Source organism: Drosophila willistoni, chromosome 3R (assembly GCF_018902025.1).
Source record: "Drosophila willistoni isolate 14030-0811.24 chromosome 3R, UCI_dwil_1.1, whole genome shotgun sequence".
NCBI lineage: Eukaryota > Metazoa > Arthropoda > Insecta > Diptera > Drosophilidae > Drosophila > Drosophila willistoni.
In genome coordinates, this window is record NC_061086.1 from 14,005,580 (window position 1) to 14,029,637 (window position 24,058).

General features: G+C 38.1%; 9 protein-coding genes across 9 annotated transcripts; 5 read left to right on the forward strand and 4 right to left on the reverse strand.

Moving 5' to 3' along the window:
* Positions 1-306: 306 nt before the first annotated feature.
* Positions 307-2,094, forward strand: LOC6650849 (tubulin alpha-2 chain). The gene is made up of 3 exons (XM_023180067.2): positions 307-390; positions 522-1,046; positions 1,112-2,094. Exons 1-3 carry the CDS (start codon positions 388-390, stop codon positions 1,931-1,933), a joined length of 1,350 nt encoding a protein of 449 aa, XP_023035835.1. The 5' UTR covers positions 307-387; the 3' UTR covers positions 1,934-2,094.
* Positions 2,084-11,128, reverse strand: LOC6650850 (aminopeptidase N). Its single transcript, XM_023179878.2, has 13 exons — positions 11,073-11,128; positions 5,650-5,719; positions 5,331-5,584; positions 4,997-5,276; positions 4,860-4,939; positions 4,624-4,804; positions 4,417-4,562; positions 4,202-4,352; positions 3,446-4,140; positions 3,192-3,375; positions 2,928-3,124; positions 2,554-2,868; positions 2,084-2,498 (listed from the first exon to the last, which is right to left on the reverse strand). Exons 2-13 carry the CDS (start codon positions 5,713-5,715, stop codon positions 2,231-2,233), a joined length of 2,817 nt encoding a protein of 938 aa, XP_023035646.1. The 5' UTR covers positions 5,716-5,719; positions 11,073-11,128; the 3' UTR covers positions 2,084-2,230.
* On the forward strand, positions 6,433-10,525 carry LOC6651029. Its single transcript, XM_002073866.4, has 2 exons — positions 6,433-6,516; positions 6,583-10,525. The coding sequence occupies exons 1-2, from the start codon at positions 6,433-6,435 to the stop codon at positions 10,417-10,419; spliced, it is 3,921 nt and encodes a 1,306-aa protein (XP_002073902.3). The 3' UTR covers positions 10,420-10,525.
* Positions 11,129-11,971: 843 nt separating the features above from the next.
* On the forward strand, positions 11,972-12,793 carry LOC6651030 (protein NATD1). The gene is made up of 2 exons (XM_002073867.4): positions 11,972-12,393; positions 12,599-12,793. Exons 1-2 carry the CDS (start codon positions 12,043-12,045, stop codon positions 12,710-12,712), a joined length of 465 nt encoding a protein of 154 aa, XP_002073903.3. The 5' UTR covers positions 11,972-12,042; the 3' UTR covers positions 12,713-12,793.
* LOC6651031 (tetratricopeptide repeat protein 21B) lies at positions 12,754-18,964 on the forward strand. The gene is made up of 7 exons (XM_023179879.2): positions 12,754-14,289; positions 14,351-14,977; positions 15,049-15,190; positions 15,346-15,598; positions 15,663-15,857; positions 17,522-17,762; positions 17,837-18,964. The coding sequence occupies exons 1-7, from the start codon at positions 12,754-12,756 to the stop codon at positions 18,893-18,895; spliced, it is 4,053 nt and encodes a 1,350-aa protein (XP_023035647.1). The 3' UTR covers positions 18,896-18,964.
* Positions 15,947-17,015, reverse strand: LOC6651032 (survival of motor neuron-related-splicing factor 30). The gene is made up of 3 exons (XM_002073869.4): positions 16,876-17,015; positions 16,395-16,813; positions 15,947-16,326 (listed from the first exon to the last, which is right to left on the reverse strand). The coding sequence occupies exons 1-3, from the start codon at positions 16,915-16,917 to the stop codon at positions 16,056-16,058; spliced, it is 732 nt and encodes a 243-aa protein (XP_002073905.1). The 5' UTR covers positions 16,918-17,015; the 3' UTR covers positions 15,947-16,055.
* Positions 18,965-19,176: 212 nt separating the features above from the next.
* Positions 19,177-20,877, forward strand: LOC6651033 (saccharopine dehydrogenase-like oxidoreductase). Its single transcript, XM_047012070.1, has 2 exons — positions 19,177-19,304; positions 19,371-20,877. Exon 2 carries the CDS (start codon positions 19,441-19,443, stop codon positions 20,743-20,745), a length of 1,305 nt encoding a protein of 434 aa, XP_046868026.1. The 5' UTR covers positions 19,177-19,304; positions 19,371-19,440; the 3' UTR covers positions 20,746-20,877.
* A 542-nt stretch (positions 20,878-21,419) lies between these two features.
* Positions 21,420-23,377, reverse strand: LOC6651034 (cysteine-rich DPF motif domain-containing protein 1). The gene is made up of 2 exons (XM_002073871.4): positions 23,325-23,377; positions 21,420-22,076 (listed from the first exon to the last, which is right to left on the reverse strand). Exon 2 carries the CDS (start codon positions 22,072-22,074, stop codon positions 21,547-21,549), a length of 528 nt encoding a protein of 175 aa, XP_002073907.1. The 5' UTR covers positions 22,075-22,076; positions 23,325-23,377; the 3' UTR covers positions 21,420-21,546.
* On the reverse strand, positions 22,115-23,386 carry LOC6651035 (putative transferase CAF17 homolog, mitochondrial). The gene is made up of 2 exons (XM_023180150.2): positions 23,325-23,386; positions 22,115-23,265 (listed from the first exon to the last, which is right to left on the reverse strand). Exon 2 carries the CDS (start codon positions 23,262-23,264, stop codon positions 22,203-22,205), a length of 1,062 nt encoding a protein of 353 aa, XP_023035918.1. The 5' UTR covers position 23,265; positions 23,325-23,386; the 3' UTR covers positions 22,115-22,202.
* Between the last annotated feature and the right edge of the window lie 672 nt (positions 23,387-24,058).

Consider the following 24,058-nt stretch of genomic DNA (forward strand, 5'->3'; position numbering starts at 1 on the left):
TAAAGTAATGTAAAAATTTAAAATTGCTCTTGATTACTGATTTGGCTTGAAACAATGAAGAACTTAAACTACTTATATCTCATTCGTGTGTCATGTTCCCATTTTTTCTTATATATAGACTCACAAACTTATGTACATACATATGTATGTTCTAATGGGATAACGTAAATAAATGGTATATCCAATTTTCATCATATTCCATATAAGTAAACACAATCATGTGTAACGTCGACTGAGCCCAGCCAGTTGGGGGGGAGCATATAAAAAGAGCGCAGATGGCAAAGTCGTGGTTAGTTGATTCCCAGCTCTGTTTCATTACGGACAAACGCTTGGATCGGTTTACTATTTGTGTTAAAGTGCAATTTTGATTAAATATTATCTTAAAAGATGGTGAGTGAAGTGAATGTCCTAGTTTATTTTAATCCATTTTTAAGTCGGATCTATTTAATTAATGTGATAACCAATTAGAATTGCCGACATTTTCCTTTGCCAATTTTATATGATTTTTGGATTTTTCTCAGCGTGAATGTATCTCTGTGCATATTGGCCAAGCTGGTGTCCAAATTGGTAATGCCTGCTGGGAGTTGTATTGCCTGGAGCATGGAATACAGCCAGATGGCCATATGCCATCCGATAAGACAGTCGGCGGAGGTGATGATTCCTTCAACACCTTTTTCAGCGAGACTGGAGCCGGAAAACATGTTCCGCGTGCCGTTTTTGTGGACTTGGAACCCACTGTAGTGGATGAAGTTCGTACTGGAACGTACCGACAACTGTTCCACCCTGAGCAATTGATCACTGGCAAGGAGGATGCTGCCAACAATTATGCCCGTGGTCATTATACCATTGGCAAGGAGATTGTGGACTTGGTCCTTGACCGCATACGTAAATTAGCCGATCAATGTACTGGACTCCAAGGATTCTTGGTGTTCCATTCATTTGGCGGAGGCACTGGCTCTGGTTTTACATCGCTGCTGATGGAGCGCCTTTCTGTTGATTATGGCAAGAAATCCAAGTTGGAGTTTTCCATTTATCCCGCTCCTCAAGTAGGTCTTAAAAAACATTAAATTAGTGATAGAGACTAACCAACATTTTTTGGTCCTCCAAAAAGGTTTCAACTGCCGTTGTGGAGCCATACAATTCCATTCTAACCACCCACACAACTTTGGAGCACTCGGACTGTGCCTTCATGGTTGACAATGAGGCGATCTACGACATCTGCCGCCGAAACTTAGATATCGAGCGACCCACCTACACCAATCTCAATCGCTTAATTGGGCAAATCGTTTCCTCAATAACGGCATCGTTGCGCTTCGACGGAGCTTTGAACGTTGACTTAACTGAGTTCCAAACCAATTTGGTGCCCTACCCACGCATTCATTTCCCTCTGGCAACTTATGCTCCAGTAATTTCCGCTGAAAAAGCCTATCACGAGCAATTAACTGTCGCTGAAATAACAAACGCTTGCTTCGAACCGGCCAATCAAATGGTTAAATGTGACCCCCGTCACGGCAAGTATATGGCTTGCTGCATGCTTTATCGTGGTGATGTTGTGCCCAAAGATGTCAATGCAGCCATTGCTACCATTAAGACAAAGCGCTCCATTCAGTTCGTCGATTGGTGTCCAACTGGATTCAAGGTGGGAATCAACTATCAGCCACCAACTGTGGTGCCCGGTGGAGATTTGGCCAAGGTTCAACGTGCCGTATGCATGTTGTCGAACACCACGGCCATTGCCGAGGCTTGGGCTCGTCTGGATCACAAATTCGATCTGATGTATGCCAAGCGTGCCTTTGTTCATTGGTATGTGGGTGAAGGTATGGAGGAAGGTGAATTCTCGGAAGCTCGTGAAGATTTGGCTGCCCTCGAGAAGGATTACGAGGAGGTTGGCATTGATTCAACAACTGAACTTGGCGAAGGTGATGAATACTAAAGGGATTCTCTTGGACTTTTGGACTTTGAATTGAATATGAAACTCAACTTGCCATAAATCGCAAATCTTGACAAAATTCTTGCTCACCTAAACATATTAAATTAAGCAGTTTCGATTATATCAACGATTCCAATCAATAAACACAAAAAATGCATTCAAAATTTAACAATCTAATTCATATGGGCCAGTATATAATAAGGATCATACCTCTATATACATATATATATATATTTAAACTGGCAAACAATTTAATTCACAATTCATCCAGACTCACAAACAAACAATATTTTTTTAAAATTAATTTTCTAAAAACTTTTGATTCTTTTCATTATTTTGGGATAGGTAATTATCTAGCCATTTTTCAATAACTGGCAGATTTTGATCACTCCATTGAGCCTCTTCTTTAATGTTACGAAGAGACTTTTCTATAATGTGCTGTGCACTTCCAAACTCTCCCGGATGTTCTTCATAAAGTTTCTTCACCATATCATATCCTTTTTGGGTTGAGAACACACCTGTGGCTGAGCTAATCAAACTGTCCCACAAATTTGTTTTATTTGCAAATCTGAAAAAGGAAAAATTTTAATGTGATTGAAAGGTAATTTAAGTGATAGTCATACCTCTCCCGAATAGCCACCCAATGTTCGGAGAGGAAATTAAATAGAGTTGTATATCCACTGGAACCACCAGTTAGCATGCTGAAAATTAGAAATATATCATTTTCTGTAAAATTAATATTTTGCTGCAGTATTGTCAAGTCGAGTAGGCGATTTATCTTTTCCGGTTGCGATGGACAACCCGCTAAAGTCTTTAACAAATAAGTTCTTTCGCTTTGTACTCTCGATTTTGGAAACTGAATGACACGCTGTAAGCCAAATTCCCATTCCTCTATTGAGCCCCATTTAAAAACTGGGCAAATGTATTGATTTGGTACTCTGAAAACAAATGGAAAATCACTTGAATGTCGAAAGTTAATATATATTGGGATACAAACGGATTTTCATAATCTGGATCGGAACTTTGTTGCCAAACTTTGTAGGCCTTTTGTGCCTCTTCAATGCATGGCCGATAACCGGCACGACACAAGAACGTTTTGGCCAATGAACGAAGATCCGTTCTCCAATACTCTTCAGGAGTATTCTCTGGTCCCAATTCCTCATATAAAGGGGCTAGTAATGTTGTCACATATGCCTGAAAAGGTAATTTTTTTTGCAAAAGTCAACTTTTTACTTGATATGTTGTTATTCTCTAAGCTTACCTCAAACTTTTTGTGAACTGCTGACATATCGATGTGCCGTCCTATATGGTCAATAAAGGTAAAAACTGGATTCCAAACAATATGATTACGTTCAAATTTCATAAAGAGAGTCATATTAAAGGCGGTGGCAAAACTAAGATCGCCAGCATAAGCAAGATTCCAAGCATCATGTAACAATTTAGCCCTTTATAAAAATAGAATTAGATTAGAAATTTAATTGTAAGAGATATATATTGGGTATATAATCTGCTTACCTAGTCAGTGTTGGTATTAATGTACGTCCAGATTCAGTTTGTAGGAAATTTGATAACATATTCCAATTGCGTTCGTCATAGTTAACAGGAAATGGGCCGATTTCTTCATGATTTATAATTATAAATTGATTACTTTCTGGTAAATTTGATATGTTTATTTGTCTAGTCTTATTTATCCACACATAAGGTTTGCATTCCGAAAAATTAAGTGTGTCTTGACGATTCAGTGTAATGGGTATCCACCAAAGCATTTTGTCTTGCTCTGGCACATCGTGTGGCCTCTCTCTGAGATATACCTTTTGCTGCAGCAAGGCCGATCGAGTTTCATAATTTCTCTGGACATTGACCACAGGCAGGCGATCCTTTGTAATCCAAGAGCTTGCAATATCTGTTATGCTATATTGGCCATCAAGCGTTTTGTCACTCAATGCCTGTTTGGTTAACATATTCCATAGATCGTCACCGATAAATGTCTTATAGTGATGATCGGCAATAAAGTTTCGTACACCATTATGAAAGGTTGATTTGCCCAAGGTGAAATTTAACATTCTTATAACTAGCTCTGTCTTGAAGGAAACTGTTTCCTGTTTCATGCCCGTTATGCGTGAATGAGGATATCGTTTGCTTAGTTCATAATACAACGAATAAAGCAATGTCATTGGATATTTTCCATTAAATTCCACGCCACCGTCTATCTGAGAATTTGAAAAGGTACTGCAAAAAACAAAATTCCTAACATCAATCAAGTTATCTTACCTGTATGGCTATTTCAGATGCCAAGAAGCTAGCTAAAGCCTTGTTCACATGAGCATCACTCCACCAATACGGCGTGACCCAGGATCCAATCCATTGGTATATCAACTCCTGTGCAAAGCTTAAGTAACTTTTCTTCAGTAGTTCGCTTTCTCTGTAATAATTTGAATTAATATGTGTTTTTTTTTTTTGTGGGAATTATATAAATGGTGATTTACTTAAGAACCAATAAGCCCCAATTGTCAGACGGACGTACTGTTGTTAGCCCAGGAACGGCCACTACATCGATTTTCTTTAGAGGAACCGATACATTAAAGTAGTCTTGAATTGTATTATAGACGGTTAAAAGTCTAGCATGTATTTCCTAAAATATATACATATATACTTAATAAAATCATTATTTATTTACGTGAGTTGATTCTCACCTTCAATTCAGATTTATCAATTTGGTTACTCCAAACTTGAATCTTCGGGGCGGAGGGCGACTTCTCATTAATGGCTGCATCTTCAAATTTCATAAGCTTTGAAATTATAAAACCAAATGTAAAGGTAGACATTGCTGGTGTCTTCTCAAAGTGATCAATCACATAATTCTTTAAAGTAGAGCTATAGCAAAACATTTAAGCCATGTATTTAATTTCTGTTTGACTTCTTTACTTACTGTTCTAAGGTCCTTTCCAATGGTGTATTAAAAAGCACTGTATATTCCTTAGGTCGAGCAATTGAAACTGCAAAAGGGACCTACAAAAATGGCACAAGAGAAGTATAAATCAAAACTTCTATGAAATATTAGCTTACCTTAATTCCTGGTTCATCAAAACATGGAAATACACGACGCGCATTATTCGGTCTCATATAGGTAGTTAAATATTCCTCAGTTTCTTTGGTTGCCGTATTAGTATAGGATCCTCTGAACAAACCTTCGGCACTCTCCCAAATGCCGCCTTCAAAGGGTATTTCCAAAAGGCCTTCAGTACCTTGTTTCACTGTCTCCTTAAGATACAGCACATAAACTGTTTTCCTTGGCATCCGATCTCCCCTCAGAATTGTTATATTTTCAAATAATGTTGGCTTATCACTAAATAGATTAAAAGTTAGGCTTATATAGACATTAATTTTAATAAAATGTTACCCATTGTTTTTTATAATTTTCTGCAATTTAATTTTTCGATCATCAATGGTTAAGTCAAAGTGAGCATGAAGTGAAATTTTTCTAGCATCTTTTATCCATGACAAATTTATTTTCACAACTCCAGTAAATGTATATTCTTCCAAATTGGGTTCAATATAAAGCTCATAATCTAACGGTATAACATCGGTTGGCAAACGAATATCGGGTATTAGCACATGAGAAGCAGACAGATCTATACTCCGTTTGACAGATCCCTGAAAAGTAAGGATATCTTTATACCATTTTTCTAACATAATTTTATAGTATTTGTTGCTCTTACTTTCGTACAAGTTAGACATAATGTTAACAACAATATGCCAAGACAATGGATTTTTATCGTTGCCATTTGTCTGTGAAAATTATATGATAAGAAAGCATTTTAATTAATTTATCAGAAACAGATTTTCAATACAAAAACACCAAAATCTGTTACTAAAATTTCTAATAACTCTTCACTTTCTGCTTATTATTAATTCGTTTTTTTGATCTTTAGGAATTCCCCTTTCCAGTGTTGAAATTTTTACCATTTGGTAATGGTAGTAAAAAAATAAATAACCAAATCCTAATTGTAGAGAAGAGAGCAAACCACTTCGACCTATGCCTGTAGATATTTATTTCTAAAATTTATTTTCAATTATGTATTTATAAACTATTATACAATTAAAGTAAATATGAAGCATTTAAAAAATGGTCAAATCGAAAGCTTTTTGAACAGTGTAATCGGTAAATACAGTCTCCCAAAAAAAAAAACAAGGTAAAAATAGACCAATAATAAGATTTGAAATTTTAAAGATTAGAGTTGTCTGCACCTATTTACTTGGTGAACTTGGCGAAAAATAAATTTGTTTGCTCTGAGAACCTACGTATAGAATGGTATATATGTACATATATGTATATCTGCATATACACAAACATGGTACATGCTGATAACAAAGATAAAACAATTGCAATAGTCTAAATGAAGATAAACAATAAAACGATATGTATCTCTGACTACACATTGGTTGATAATGGGCGAAAACGAAAGAAATTTGGCTCAGTCTTCTCTATGATCGCAATTGAAATGATGAAACGGATGCTTTCGGTTTTTTTTAAAATCTTCTGCATAATTCTTCTTTATGCACAAAGTGTATCAACAAAATCAAAGGTATTCTTATCTAATCTATGGGTTGAGCTGACGCACAATTAATTAAAAAGTTGAATTATTAAACAGATACAAAAATGTGATGACAGCATAACGGAAACGGAATTTGGGATAGCCTATTGGAAATACAAGGGAGTTCGTTATACAACCTCAGAGGATGTTCTGTGCTGGAAAGAAAATGGGAAGCTCTTTGTTCGTGAATGCAATACTGATACTGGTGAATGGATGCCAGCTTCTGTAGATTGTGCCATCCAGAAATTTCGAAATAGATATTGCCCCGAAGATCTTTTGGAAGTGCCAATGGATGAGAAAAATCCGCTTTGCATACAAATTTCACAGAAACCACAACCATTCGATGAATCTTTCTGCTATGGCTCAGATACAATTGCATTGGAGGAGTCCATTAATTTAATGGCATATCTGAGCAAGAGAAATATAAGAGAATATTGGTTGCCAATACGACGAGAAAATGCCACAATGCCATTCACTATACGTTTGCCGGGAAAACAGTGGCAACAAGTTGTTGACGAGAATATGTTTTTGGAAGATTTTATATCTAATAGAAATTGCTTATCTCTAAGATACACAAACTCGAGCAGAAGCAACAAGAGAAAAAGGCAAAAATCAGACAATGAGTTTATTTTGGAAATGAGTCACTGCGAAAGACCCATGCACATGGTTTGTCTATACAAGGAACCCATTTTGGATAACCAAGTTTGCCCCGAAGGATTCGGAGCCTTAAGCTATAGACCCAATGAATGCTATGGCATAAATCTGAAAGACAAATCACCAAGCACAAAGTATTCAAATGTACCGATCGATGAATATTATGAAAAACGCAATAGCATTGCATTTATACTGTCAAAATCAATACCAAAGGATGAGAAGGAGAAATTCTTTGAAATTGATAGTTTTGTGGATCAATCCAAAGATAAATATCTCGTGCTAATGAATAAAAAACAAAGGGTAGAGGTAGCAGTGGATTCTCAACGTCATCCAATTTTATCAAAGACCTCCATACCGATGAATGAAGTGAAAATGATATTGAAAATTGACGGGGATCACGAGGATCTAATGCTAGTGATATACAATCTTAATTATATTTGGCATCTAGAGGACGACAAGGAATTTGGCATTAAATGTTTCACAAATGCCGACTATGAGCTTCTGAGACCCACTAAAATTGATTTGGTTTGGAAAAATGATGATATTGCCAAGACGATATTTAAAGTGAAACTAATAGGAGATGGTCCCGGAGAGTATTGGTGTGAGGCGCATACGGTATTTAATTTTCAAATGGTAACTTCTCCACGTGTGGTGGCTACCAAAGATAATCGAGGACACGCTTTTGCGGCTCGCATGCAAGTATCCTGCATAGATAATGGCAAAAATCTTTGTACAGATATTGACAAAAACGCCAAGAGAATTGCCAAGAATCTAAGGCAACATTTGCGTAAGCTAATTAGAGAAGATCTAAGCGATCTTATTGTCCATAATGTTCGCCTGATGAATATTGAGCAAATTCTCAACTCGACGATTATTTCCTGGGTCCATGTGACAGCATCGTTGAAAAATTCAGCCATAGATAATAGTGAAGAGGAGAGCAGTGAAGAAGATAATAGTTCAGAGGACGATAATCGTGTTAGACACGACACTTCGGTGCGAATGAAAGTGTTAAAATTACTGGAAAAACTGATTTTTGAGCACAGTGGTTCAATGGCTATTGTTCGGAGTACTGAATACTGTTTCCCAACAGCAGTCGATGACGAATCGAAAAATCTATGGATGCAAGCAGTTAGGGGACAGTCAGCTACCACCCAGCAATTATGTCTTCAGGAGAGTGGATTGCCATTTACCAGATTGTGTCAAGGTGACTTTATACATGGAGCTTCTTGGGCGCCAATAAAAGATATTGAGTGCCAACAAGAGAGCACCAAGATCACACAAAGTTTATACAGTTTGGAAACATCGAAATTAGTTAAAGTTTCACCAGAGAAAATTGTGCAAAAGGCAAGAACGATTATTGAGGAAAACAAAAAGGATCTTGTTGCGGCCGATATACATTTCACATCGAATATTATGCAGGCTTCGGTGAAAAGTCTTATGGATTTGAATTTTATACCCAAGAATGCTATTCCAGAGGAACTATTGAAGAAAACTGCCATATGGAAGAATGCGACACGTGATTTTATGGCCATATATAATTATCTGATTGATGTGAAAGAGGATATTATCAAAATGTCAGCTAAACTGAATTCAACTAATAAATTATTGGAGGCATTTGAAAATGCCATGGATACATTCTCATCGATGCCAGCTGTAAATGAAACGCTCACAGATGACGATTCAGATGAGAAAATCAATCCATTTTTTGAAGTTTATGATTACGATGATATTGGAGTTTCAGTGAAAGTTTCACAAAATCTTTTATACTTTCGTATAGATCCATCGGTTGCCAATATTTCAGGAGTAGCTCTATTCCGTAATATTAATGCAAGTGTCGATTCACAGATCTTAACTGGAGCATTCAAGAACGAATATTATCAATTTTTGCAAGCTGATCACACACTTGAGGATTTCATAAATGAACCAAATTTACAACTTGGAACATATGTGCCATCAAATCTATTGAATCGATTGAATATATTTCACGCTGCCACAAATAATACTTATGCCTCACCCAATCCAATTGTGGTTATCAAAATCTACTCCAATGACAAACTCTTCAAGGAACTTGATGGAAATTCACAAATGGTTCCGGGACGTATTGTATCTATATCCATACCCGGTAATACCGATTTACCAGAAGATTTACCACTTGTATTGCGTAGATTTAGCAATACCCCCCTCAATGATTCGGCGGAATTTTGCAATTATTGGAACTATAAAGGTTGGGCTTCCGATGGCATCACAATCTCTGGATCGAACGAAGATGTTGTAATCTGTCAATTGACCCATTTGACACCTTTTGCATATCTGGTGGGCTATAATTTCACTGTGGATGATAACATTGAAGTGAATATAAAGGAGATACATGAGCAGGCCTTGGATATTATCACAGTAACAGGTTGCTCGTTATCACTAATGGGCATATGTGGAATATTTATAACAGCTGCCGCTTTCCATAACTGGCGCCAAAAGGCATCATCGAAGGTATTGTTACAATTGTCGGCGGCCATTGCCTTGCAGATGATTATCCTGTGCTTTGTGAACACTGAGAAGTTGTCATTGCATTTAATAATCAATGAGATAGTGCCCAGTTGTGTGGCAATTGGGGCATTCCTACACTACTCAGTGCTGGTGCAGTTCTTCTGGATGATGCTTATCGCCTACTTGCAGTTCAAACGATATGTCCAGGTCTTTGGACAATCTCGACCAAAACGTTTTCTATTAAAATCTGCTGCCATTTGTTGGGGACTGCCACTTATTCCTGTGCTCTTGGTCGTTATACTGGATCGTGACTCGTTTAGCAAGGGCGGCATTTGTTATCCATCGGGATATGCCTTGTATTTTGGCATTATACTTCCCATCACTGCCATTATTATTGCGAATTTTGTTATCTTCTGTCTAATTATATATAACATTTTACGTGGACCAGCCACACCGATTCGACATACAGAGAAGCCAATATTAATATCGCAAATTCGTCTTTCGATCTTATTGTTTTTCCTCCTTGGATTCACTTGGTGTTTCGGATTGCTATCGGCCATGAGAGCTGGAATTGTATTCTCATACTTATTTTGCCTTACAGCCACTCTACAAGGATTCGTTATATTTATATATTTCATTATCCTGGATCCGGTTACGCGTCGAATGTGGGGCGATGTGTTTGTCCGAATATTCGGAAATAAGAAGACGCACAATGAGAGTATGGATAGTTTTAAGGATACAACACAAACCTATTAATGTAAAACTATAATTATCCAATCTAAAAAAAACTAACAATAGTCCTAATTAATATAGCTGTATCTAGAGACAAGTTTTGAATGTGCAATAAAAATTTAATATCTAACTGTACAATATAATTGCAGAAGCTTTCAGAAGGTATGAAACTAATTTACAAACCAAAGGGACGGCTATAAATATCCAAATTTGATCCAATTTAATATATTATGAACAACAATTTTATCACGTATTTGAATTTTTTCAATATCCATTTTGTAAGTTATTTGGGTAAAAAAAAATTGTGTCCTATTATCAAGGATCACTTTTCTTTTTTTGTTTTTTTTTTTTTTGTTTTCGAGTTTGTATTTTTAAAATGAACAATTTGATTTACTTTTTTTTAAACTCAATTGTTCTTTTATTTCTTTTAAATCATTTTATTTGTGATGTGTATCCTTGAAATGTTAAAATTGCAAATTTAAATAGATTTGGTTAGCATTGTTATATAGTCAAACAATAACCTTATAAAGTATAAATTCTGGATACTTTAATTGCCCCTTTGATAAAGTTCGCCCTGGTTTTAAACTTTGACCTATTTAAATCGCCAACTTTTTTATATTTTTAACTAAATTGTGCATTATTATATTCCATATTTATTGAAGAAAGCACAAAAGTACCTGTTGTATATGTATATAAATCACGTAGGACGCGTAAACCGAAACATTTGATTGCTAAAAGTTAACTAAATGATACGATGGAGACGAATATTTGCACACCGAGTTTGAAATTTATGTGTCAGTAACTGCCGACTCACACACACGCACAGATTACTTGTATTAAACTACAATAGACTAATTCAATGTGCTTTAATTTGGTCAATTTAAAGAAGCTTATCTTTTAGTATGCTACAATAACAAAATTATATATGCATATGTATAACTATAGTATCTAACTATAGTATGTGTGCCAGAAGTTAAAAAAATTAGTTTTGAATGTCTATTTGTCACATTTTGTTTTGCTGATATGATAAGGCAAATTTTCTTATTTACATTCTTATTCCAAATTTCACAATATCCAGTACATTTAATAATTTTATTCAAGAGCTTAGAGCCTGCAGCAGCAACTACTTAAAAAAATTAGATTGTTATAAACAATTATTTACAAAAATGTTATTTTTCTTTTCAATTATTTCAAATATCTATTGTGTATTTGCAAATTAAAATTTTACTTCGCTAGATAGATAAAAAAGATGATTTTAAATTTAAATAACGGATAAAACACTTGTTTCAAAATTATATTTCGATAAATTCAGCTTCGATTAAGAGAGATGATGCGTCTAGAATAGTCTCTATAGTCTAGTATAATAAACTATTATTCGCCATTAAATTAGCTAAATTAATGGAAAAAGTTAGTTAAATAGTTAGATTTATTCGATTTAATTTAAACAATAACTAGCAAATAAGAAACATCTAATCAAAAGAAAACTAAAAATGATAATCGAACTAGTTCCAAACACTTGTTGTTGACTTTATTGTGTTTTTTGTTTGTATGTGTATGTGTTGTCAAAGTGACAAGTAAAACTTTATTGTTTATTGTTTTTCATTAATTTAGTTTTAGGTCCTTCACATAAAATTCAAAATTTTGGTTATGCAATCGATATGGAGAACTTTCTGTAGGGCCGGCATTCGACGTTCTGTCCTATTGCTTGCCAGACAACGGTTGCACTGTCCGAATCAGCAGCCCATCCTCGGCAGTTGTCCAAATTCGTTTTTGAATAATCAAGACTTTTTAAAGACTCCCAATGTTGTTTATGCACAGAGCAGATGTATGGCTAAAAAGCAGTACCCTATCATACAGGAAAAGAGATTTTTTTACATTGAAATAGATGGCATAAGGGCGGATTTGAGATATTCAGTTAAAGATGGAACTATGATATTTTGGCATACAAATGTTCCCGAAGAACTGGGTGGACAAGGCGTCGGCAAAGCATTGGCCAAGGTTCGTTTGTCCTTAAAAAATATTCACCTGCATGTTCCTACACACACATATGTGTGTGTGTGTTTGTTTTTGTTGTACCTGTTAGTTGCTTTAGTTACCATTCTTGTGTTGTTGCCAGATAAAGGGATCTCCGGCTTATTGATTTGTGTTTGTGAAATAGTTAATGTCATACGTTCTAAACAACTATTAAAACTCATCATTCCAGGTAGCACTGGATTATGCACTTCGTAACGGTCTATTCCTTGTGATCAAATGCCAATTTGTGCAACATTACATAGATAAATACGAACCGCAGTACGCAAAATATTTGATACGATAAGAATTGAATTTGTTTAAATCTAATAATAAAAAAAGGACAAAATGGACAGTAACGACTATCGAAGCCTTGTTCTCCATTATGGTAGATTGCGTTTTTATCATTCAATGCAGAAAATTGCATTGGATGGATTGGCCAAGTTCCCCATGCAATCAGAGTTTCGATTATTTAATGGGGTGGCCCTTGCCTTGGGGTTGCGTCTCCAGGAGAGCATTCGAGAGTTGAATCCTCTAAAGAATGACTATGATCTGGGTTTGGCTGCCACAATGACGCTGATTTATGCCCATAAACATTGCCGTCTTGTCGACCAGGATGCCCTACATGGGCTGGAACGGCGCATTGAGGATGGTCAAAGGTCGATTAGTGCTTCTTCATACTACTATGCGGCCGTGTTCCTGTTCTTGAATGGCGAGACTAATACAGCAAGTGAATATGTGGATAGATGCATCAAAATGGATGGTAAATTCGATGCGGCATTGGTCTTGAAGATTTGGTGTGACATCACCACCAGCCAGGAGCAGGGACAGCGTGCTAATGGAAATCTGCAAGCTATACTCGAAGAATGCATTGCTCGCAGCGATGGAAAAAGTATTGATGCCTCATTGGCTCTAGTTCGATTCTACCAAAGTAGAAGGCAATTTGATGCAGCGATTTTGATGATCAATAAACTAAGTGTAAGATTTCCCGAGTTAAACATCCCATTGATTGAGAAAATGGAAACCCAACTGGCTGCCCTCGATTGGGATCATGCCCTGGAAACCTCCATGCGGGTAATAAACATGGAACCATCCAATGTAACTGCTCTTCGGGTCAAGGCCATGTTGCTTATTGTGCGGGAGAGTAATCTAAAGGCAGCTGCAGCTGTGCTCCAGCAATTGATAGCCGCAGCAGAGCGCATCGAACCCGGAAATCACACATTACTATTACAAATATGTCAATTATTTTCACGCATTTGCTCCAGAAATCCAGAAATACTGCAAATAACCTTGCGCTGCATGGATAAAACTAATCAACTTAATCCCAATAACGTGGACTTTCTCACTGAGCTGGGAAATCTGCAATTGATGGTGGGAAACATCAACGAGGCAGAGATCTCATTGCGCTCCGCATGTAATGTGGATAGCAATAATTTTGAAGCCCTATGTGGTCTAACGCTATGCAAATTGAGACGAGTTGGCGACGATGAGAGTAGACAACAGACCCGACAACAACTGGCTTTTCTCATGGAGCTGAATGGCGGCAAGCGGGAGCCTCAACTATTATACATGTCCGCTTTGTTGGCCGATGCCGAACAAAAGGAAATGCAATCATCGGTAAAGTTGTTAACTGAGGCTGCCGAAAGAAATATTGCCAAATTGGAGACAATCCCCTTTGGAGTGGATTACATATGCCGTTTGGATCCGGACTTTATGCTTGAGCTATCTACAGAGCTTCTGCGGCACTGTCCGGTGCAGATTCAACTGAAAATACATAACACCAATGGTGATTATCAATTTGGCCAAGAATCGATGCCAATAACGCTTAAGCATTGCCAGAACATACTGGATATTATTTTGCAAACTTGCCCTGGACATCAAGGAGTAATATAATTATATTTATACCTTTATAATTTATGTAACTTTACTTTTTTTCTGTTAATAGGCAATATTTACTCGGGCTAAGGTTGAATTTCTTTGCGGAGAATCCACTAAAGCAATTGGACGATTGCAACACATTCTAAACAACATAGATGAAACATTCACAGAGGCTCATCTGCTCCTGGCTCAAATACTACTAGAGCAAAAACAATTTGGCAAAGCCATGGAGTATCTAGAGTTGGCTTTGTCGCATAATTTCACTGTGCGAGATCGGCCCATGTATCATCTATTAATGGGTATTATTCAGCGTCATCAAGAACAGTTGACAGAAGCTCATCAGAGTTTTTTGGTCGCCATGCAACTGGCTGGAGGTACAACAACACAAGCGAATGCTCCGCTCCATGATGCTCGTGATGCTACAGCTTCAGCGCAGACTCCGTATCTATTTACTAGTTGTGATAAAATCACCTTGTATTTGGAACTCATTTATACATTGCGACAAATGGGTGACGCTCAATCAATATATGAAAGTGAACGACTGTTGCAGTCAGCAATTGAAGAATTCAGTGGTACACCGGATGAAGGACGTTTAATTATTGCTCAAGCTCAAATTATGCTGGACAGCAGTAACATTGCAAAGGCCATTCAATTGTTATATACAATAGGGCCCGATCAGTCTTACTACATACAAGTATAAATAGATCTCTGAGATTTTGGTGTAGGATTTTGTATGATATGAATGTTTAAATTTATAATTCGCAGGCACGCACAAATTTGGCAAATATATACTTGCATCATCAAAAGGATAGAACAGCCTTTTCCAATTGTTTCAAAGAGCTTGTTGAAACGCGACCAGAGCCTAAAAGCTACTTAATGCTAGGAGAGGCTTATATGTCAATCCAGGGTAATTTTTATAATATATTTAAGATGTCTAATATTTTCGATAATTAGAGGCAGGTTGGTTATGGGAGAAATTGAGGGGAGCACACAGTCTGAAAATTGTGATTTAAATTCGGAGGGTAACAATTTTATATAACTAAACTTTGTAATTTCTTACAGAGGCGGATTTAGCTGTTGAGGCCTATAGAAAAGCATTACAAATGGATCCTTTAAACCCATTGTTAGCTAGCAAATTGGGCAGAGCCTATGTAAAGAGTCATCAGTATGCTAAGGCGCTGAAATATTATCATGATGTCATTAAAAATCCAGACTACTCGGGCTTGAAACTAGACCTTGCCGAATTGTTTTTAAAGCTTAAACAATTTCAGAATGCTGTTAACATTCTGGAAGATGATGTAAAGGCTCTCAAAACGTAAGAGTAACAATTGACAGTAAGACTTATCATCTAATAAGTAACATAAAATTGTTTATTCTAGCGCTGATGATGTTGGAGAGTTGCAATTGCAAACTAAAAAGTTGCTACTATTGGCACGTGTACATGAAAAATCGGGCAATATAGTGAAATCATTACAAACTTTGCAGCAAGCTCGTGATAATCAGTATCGCGTTCAAAAACTATGTTCCACTGATCAATCGGAGAGTCTTTATGAACAATATAAGATTCTTTCAAAGTGAGTACGAGAAAAGAACAAATATTATTTAAAAACTATAACGTTAGCTGTATTATAAAAATTGATAGATACTATAATCGCTGACTTGATAAAGTTGACAGATTACATTTATTAAATTTGTTTTGTTTTTAGAATATGTAACTAAATTTACAACAATGTGCATTATAATCGCATTTTGTTGTTGCTTCTTAAATTATGTTAAAGACCCTTACGATATTTTTCACCAACCGTGAAATCAGTCATACCCTTTCCGGATGTTCCGCATGTGCCGATACCCACTCTACCACTTACATTGTCCGGCGATGCAAATATACTTTTCACTTTCATGCCAGGTTTCTTTTGATTCTTAGTGGTGAAGTTAAGCCATTTGTTTTTATCCGACTCGCGCTCTTCTTCCAAATCTTTAAATCGTTGTTGTTTTTTCTGTTTGCGCTTTTTCAAATATTCTTTTTGATTCGGCCTATGTCGTCTGAAAATTAGATAAGAATAATCATATAGGTGTCATTTTTATTGCGATTGTTAATGTGAGTATCTTACTTGTTGGAGGGAAAGACTTCGTTGCGCGTTGTCCGTTCGCGTAACTCTTTCAAATTCGTTGTGGAACGATTTTGATATGCATCGAATATTACACTGACTTCTCCTTCGGCTGTTATGCCCTCAATGGTGGCATCATAGTATTGACCATCTTCGGTCCATTTGGCTTGGCATTTCTCACCAATTTTCCATGTTTTGACGGACGACACCAGCTTCTCGGCCTCCAAGAGGGCAGCTTCAATGTCGTCATAGTAATTTGATGTGGCTGTTTTAGATGAGGATGGCTCCACATAAGAGGATTTTCGTTGCTCTTCCAACTGTGCCTTGATCAGATCGCGCGTCAGCTTAATGACCTCGTCCAAATCAATTTTCAATTTTAGCAGCTCCTCATTGTCTGGATCTGTTTGTAAGGCAGCTTCTACCTGGAACCACATATGTACATAGAAGTAAAAAAAGGCGTGTGCGTGTATGCATCTCCACTTACCTGCTGCAGCTGCAATTTGTAGTTCTGCAAATCGTCCGCCATAGCAATGTGTATTTACTTTTAGTTAGTTTTACAGTCAATTATTCAATATATTTCATCAATAATTGGGGCGACTGTCAAATATGCTAGAGATGGGCAACTGTTGTTTTCAGTTTTTTTCGATTAACCTCATTTCAAACTGCTACATTCGATATCGGTCATCTCTAGCGTTTTGTTATAAATAAAAACACTTAAAAACAACGGCTCCATATATATCTGAGGGAAATCATTCAAAATGTCTAGCTCAAAAATGAATTCCGATGACAAAAAGGAAAATGGAAATTCGGCTAACGAAACTAAAGATGATACAGTAAATGCGGAGCAAGCAACCTTGGTTCAAGAAACAGTTCGTGGGATGTCTACATTGCTAAATACTGGCTTAAGCAATGAGGCTTTGGACACTTGTATGAAGCTCCTGGAATTTGGCGTTCATCCTCAGGCTTTGGCTGAAATTGTTAAGCAAATGAAACGAGGGGACGCGGTCTAACATTTAAGATAGCATTACTGTAATATTTATTAAAATAGCACCATCTGAATATTTATTAAATGAGCTCATCAGTCTAACTGAATTGCGGTCATGTTATTTGGTCTTTATTCCTTTACACAGAATATGTTTGCTGATGGCGCAACAATCTATTCAGACACGAGACAACGAACAGGCCCTTCAACATTTCAAGGAATGCGTAAAATATACTCCAAATGATGTTGAAATTCTTGTTTCGTTGGCTCGTCTTCAAATGAATTCCATGGAAATGGATCTGTGCAGGGACACTTGTTTAAAGATCCTGCAGATTGACAGTAACAATGAATCGGCTTCCGTAATGATGGCAGATTTATCATTTCGTAAGGTACATACTTAATGCCAATAAATGTTTCAGTGCAAGGACAAATTTTAATGCACTATGCAAACTTTTATTTGCAGATGGAATTCGAAAACGCAGCATATCACTTTTCGCAATTGCTGATTTCGCAGCCTTGTTATTGGACAGCATTAGCTCGGCTTGTAGAAGTTATGCGACGATCTGGTACATTGTCGGAAACTGAACCATTTCTCCAACGCGCTGAACAGGCATGTGTGAGTGCTCAGACATCGTCCGGATTAAACTACTGCAAAGGATTGTATGAGTGGTACAATGGTAATGCGAATGCGGCGCTCCGTCATTTTAATGTGGCACGCAGGGATCATGAGTGGGGGCAACAGGCGATATTTAACATGATCGAAATATGCATTAATCCGGATGGAGATATCCCAAATGGTAATGACCTGCTGGATGTGGGCGATAGTGGGGACTTTGTTGAATCTAGAGCGATTGCTTTGCGGACAGCAGAGCGTTTGCTTAAGGACTTAAGACCGCAATCTGGAAGCATAGAGAATGAAATTGTAAATCATCGTGTTTTATGGAACTTCTTGCAAATGGCTTCAAAACAAAAGTTTCAGGTTGAGTCAGCATTGCAAGACCTTACAGATTTAAGTCAAAAAATTGATAATCAGATAATAGTGGGTGTCATTCTAGCTATGGCATCTGCTTTAGTACAATTGAAGCAAACTCCACGGGCAAAAAACCAACTAAAACGGATTGCTCGGCTCTGTTGGAATTTCGAAGATGCAGAATATTTAGAGCGATCTTGGCTGTTGTTGGCCGACATTTACATTAATTCAAATAAATTGGATGTGGCTCAATCGTTTGTGGATCGAGTCTTGGAATATAATAAATCGTCTACAAAAGCTCATGAACTGGCTGGCCAAATAGCCGAAAAGTTGCAGTCCTATAGTGTGGCCACGAAACACTATGACAAAGCTTGGAATTGTGGAGGCCGCTCGAAACCGTATATTGGATATAAACTGGCTTTTAATCATATGAAGATTAAGCAATATGCTAAAGCAATTAATATTTGCTTGCAAGTCTTGAAGCTTCATCCAGACTATGTAATAATACGAAAAGATATTTTGGAGAAATGCCGAAACAATCTTAGATCTTAAAAAACTTTGTAATTGCACCTTCTACTTTAAAGCACTATGATATTCACCCTAATAAAGGCACCAAAACAAACAAATGACCTGGAATATATATTACATACATATATGTAAAATTATTAAAATTCATTAAACGAGTTATAATAATACAATGCGATTCAAACCAGTAAAGTGTAGTGTCATACACGCATTAATTATGACGTATGTATTTACTTTTTTGATGTTTGGTTGTGACCTTTACAACACTGCCACTGTCGTTTTGTTTGTTTTTGCGAAATTCTATGAGCAGGTGAATCGCAGCTGGCTGGGGATATATGTGTATGTACATATATCTACAAACTTGTGTGGCTAAATTCATTGTTAGTTAATACAGTTTATCAATTTATTACTCAATAGCTTGTCGGCAGTCGGAAAGGTAGGTTTCATTCTGATTTAGCCCGCAACGAAAATACATACAATTCTAATTTTATATTAATCTTAGCAAGCAGCAACCGTACATTTTTTGATAAGGATCTTTTAGCGTGTATTCATATTGACCTTGGTGGTTAGAAATGGCAGCGACATCAGCAGATCGATTAGATGTCATAATATTTGGAGCTAGTGGTTTTACCGGAAAGTATACGGTATATGAAGCGGTATCCGTTCTTAATGGACTCCGTTGGGGCGTTGCGGGCCGCAATCGTGAGAAACTGCAGCAGGTGCTGAAAGAAATGGGTGCAAAGGCCCAAAAGGATTTATCTCAGATTCCCATTATCGTAGCGGATGTGTTCGATGAAGCATCACTCCTGGAAATGGCCAAACGTTGTCGCATTGTGGTTAACACGGCGGGACCATATCGCTTCTACGGCGAGAAGGTGGTCAGCGCCTGCATTGAGGCTGGAACACACCATGTGGATGTCAGTGGCGAACCGCAGTATATGGAAACAATGCAATTGAAGTACAATGAGCGGGCCAAGGAGCGTGGCGTTTATATAGTTAGTGCTTGTGGTTTTGATTCCATACCGGCCGATATGGGTGTTATCTTTGTGGAGAAGAATTTCGATGGTGTTGTCAATTCGGTGGAAACATTTATCGAGAGCGGCATGAAGGATGGAGCTCCAACAGACGTTGGCAACGCAGGTCTGAATTATGGCACTTGGGAAAGTGCAGTCTTTGGTCTGGCCCATGCGGATGAATTGCGTGCCATACGAAAGGGCCTGTTCCCGAGGCGTCTACCCAAATTCTATCCCGTTTTAAAGCAACGTCCGTTGATGTTCCGTTCCACAGAGGTTGACAAGGTTTGCCTACCCTTTCCGGGCTCAGATCGTTCAGTGGTAATGAGGTCGCAACGCTTCCTCTACGATAATGACAAGAAACGTCCAGTCCAGATGCATGCCTATATTTGTTTCCCCTCATGGCTGGTTGCCATTACTGTTGCATTCTTTGCCAGCATTTTTGGTTTGATGGCCAAATTTCAGGTTGGACGACGTCTGCTTCTTCAGTATCCCGGCTTCTTTTCAGCCGGTCTGGCCTCAAAATCGGGACCCAGTGAGGCGGCCATGGAGAACAGCTTTTTCAAAATGACTATCAAAGCCAATGGCTGGCCAAAATCAGATCGCTTGGCAGAGTCAACCGATCAATATACCGAGCCGCCCAACAAGACTTTATCGGTTCGTGTAACAGGTCCAAATCCTGGCTATGGTGCTACCTGTGTGGCTCTACTATCCACTGCTCTGACCATTCTGCGAGAGAGCGATAAAATGCCCGGCACTGGTGGCGTTTTACCACCGGCGGCTGCCTTCTCTAAAACTAGCCTAATCAGCGAGCTGGAGAAGCATGAGCATGGCATGAAATTCGAAATTTTAGCCAATAAGTAAATCCTGTGTCTTAATGTTATATCTTTTATTCCATATTTGGCTCTAAGCTTGTACGAACGCTCTCTCTCTCTCTTTTACATAGATGTAGTGGTTTATAAATTCAAATAAATAATGTTAATTGCTTAAATATGACCTCAGTAGTCTTTGGCCTAGCCCCAATTTGAAAACCTGTTTTATTTGATTAGCCGCAAGCGGCAACAACTATTTTTAAACATTAGGTGTAAGGTACAATTGGGGCTCTGGGTTCTCCACGCAAAACTTGCGGATCAAAGTTCACCATATGTAATAATCTTTTTAAGTTATACACCATGATGCAATATTAGGCACTAGTTTAAGTATTAATCGCATTTAAATCAGAATGTCTGCTAGATTGTCAAATTATGACAGATAAGTACATAAATATGGAATATACCATTATCGTTTAATTATTGGGTTAGGTAGTTTATTTTTTAATCTCTTTATTAACAAGAAACCAAAGCCTAGAACATTTCTCGACTCTTGCAAGGAGCAGAGAAACGAACAAACCAAGTGACTATATCTATTGCAAGCCATTCAGGATTTTTCCTTCGAATGCATTAGTTTTATATGTTTAAATTTCAGATAGGGCTGGCTGGACACTACCATATTTATTAAGGAAGAGAATATTGAAACAGCCCAAAATGAAACCAAATGGATTTGATATGAATAACATATTAACAATATATTTATTTACAATTTAAAATTGGAAAGAATATTTAAACACTTAAATTAATAGTAAGAAGTTTTAAGAAAGTTTTCTATTCATTTCTCGCCAGTAATACTCTACTGTGGCTTCTCCCTCTTTTTATTGGCGGCTTCCAGTTGTTTGCGTAATCGCATTTGGGCCTCTGGTGGCCATGATTTGAGCTCCTTGCTGCCGCATGGTAGGCAATAGGTTTGCGTGTAATAGTAACTACAGGCTGGATCTTTGCAAACCACTTGAGAGCAAATGGAACAGTGAACACCCAATGAGATGAAAAACTCTGGCTTCGATTGCCAGCGCGGTGGTGGAGCCTGGAAGGGATCACGCATTACATAGGTGTCTTCGCGAAATTCAATGCCCAGGGCAAAAGGTGGTTCGCGTCCATAGTAGTGGACCATCTCTCTCATGTCACAGGCATAGCAATGAAACTGAATCTTTGCAATGCGTTCGTCATCTTCTTCTGCTGTCGGATTTTCTATTTGTGAATTGGTTGAATTCGGTTGTAGGCGGGCTATTTCGGCAGCCTCTGTGTCCAGCGGCAACAGAAAGGAGTCCTCCTCCTCCCCGGGCAGAGATTCGTTTTGACTAGTACTGGACTGCTGATCCATGGCTGCAAGAGGAGAGAATCACACAATAGACGGGGCTGTGTACAGAGTATGTCTGGGGGTCTTTACTACCTAAAAAATGTAACAATATTTATGTGGCTACGCTAACAATTATAAAACAATAAATTGATCTACTCTATGGACGCCACTCGTCGCTTGCTAGGCACATCGCGGGGCCACCACTCTGGACGCTCGGCATAGCAACGATCGCCATCTACAGTCAGCTCCTGCTGGCCATTAAGAACCTGCTCGATGCGCAACAGGGCAACACCCCGATTCTGGGCATGACCAAAGACACGTCCCAGATTTGCTCCGGCAACGGATTGCACCGTATGATTGGAGCCTAGTGGTGCTGTTAAGCGTATGGGCATATATCGCTTCCGTATTACCCCGGAATGGTGAATGCGGGCAGTCAGCTCCTGACCGATGTAGCATCCTTTATTGAAGCTAACCCCATTTAGGAAATCAGCATTAGCCTCCAGAGGGAAGCACTTGCCGGGTGGCAACTCCTGGACACCTTCGCCCACTCCCTGCTTGTAGCGCAACAATTGATAATTGTTGTCAGCTGTTGCCGGAGTGGCCACAACTTCACTGTTTTGCCAAAAACCCTTTACCAGCTTGGCCCAACTGATGTCGGTCGGCGCTAGAACACGTGTGCCCAAACTGGACAGACGCGGATCGGCAGCCACAAACAGCTCGGGCAGATTGTGTGTAGCATGTACCAGTTCGCCATCGCCTCCATTTTTAGTGAAAATCACCCATGGCGAGTACTCATCATCCACGGAATCGATGTCGATCTGTTTGCGTACACGAAACATTCGTAAATTACGACGGAATTCGGAAGAGGCATCTCGATCACACTCCAGTAGATAGGTTTCTGGATTATTGGTACGATAGATAATGGTGTCGTACAGCACGCGACCACCTTTGTTCAGGAACAGGCCATATATAGACGAAGGGCCCTCCGGATGCTGCAAACGGGTTACATCGTTTGTGACCAGTCCTTGCAGAAAAGGAACGACTTCCGATCCATGGACACGAATCAGCTCACGATTCTTGAGTTGCTCTAGTGTACAGGATCGCCTGCCAGCTTGCGGAGCCGGTGCTATGTGCGGAGGATGCGAAAAATCGCTCAAATTGCGTCCACAGATACGCATCAAGCGCAGGTACTTCAAATTTTTACTGATATTCATGCTGCGAATACGATGATTGCAGTTTCGATTGATCCTTCTTCCCAGTGCAATTCCACTTACCTCGGATTTTGATATAAATCAAGAGAATATTAGAAAAAAAACAAAAATAAATAAATGAGAGAGAGTTAAAACAACTGACAAAAAGTTCAGTGTTGTGAGACGGCACAGTACTTGATTAAAAATATTTCAACGAATACTTGTAAACATATTCTCCTCAAAATAAATGGAATTCATTCTTAAATTTAACCAGAGGGCCGGGGCTAACTTCGACCATGTCAAAGTTTGTATACCCTTGCAACTTTTATGGTAACTCTTTCCTTACCTATAGCCATCAAAGTGAAAAAACGTTCAAGCTAAAAAGGCTAATGTTTGCGAAAGAACGGCCTACAATCTTAGCATAGGAAAAAAGTAAGATATTGATCAAAGTCACTGTTTTCGACCGATCGTTCCTATGGGAGCTATATGATATCGTCACCCGATCTTGATCAAATTTGGCACAGTCATTAGCAGATATATTAAACTAACAAATGTTTAATTTGAAAGCAATCGCGTCAAAAGTAACGAAGTTATTGGCAAAAGTCACTGTTTTCGAAAGATCGTTCCTATGGGAGCTATATGATATAGTCACCCGATCTTGATCAAATTTGGCACAGTCGTTTATATGTGTAATTAAGTCACCAATATTAAATTTCGTGACAATAGCTCAGAAAATAACAAAGTTATTAAGAAAAGTCACTGTTCATGACTTTGCCATTTGTATGGGAGCTATATGATATAGTGATCCGATCCGGGTG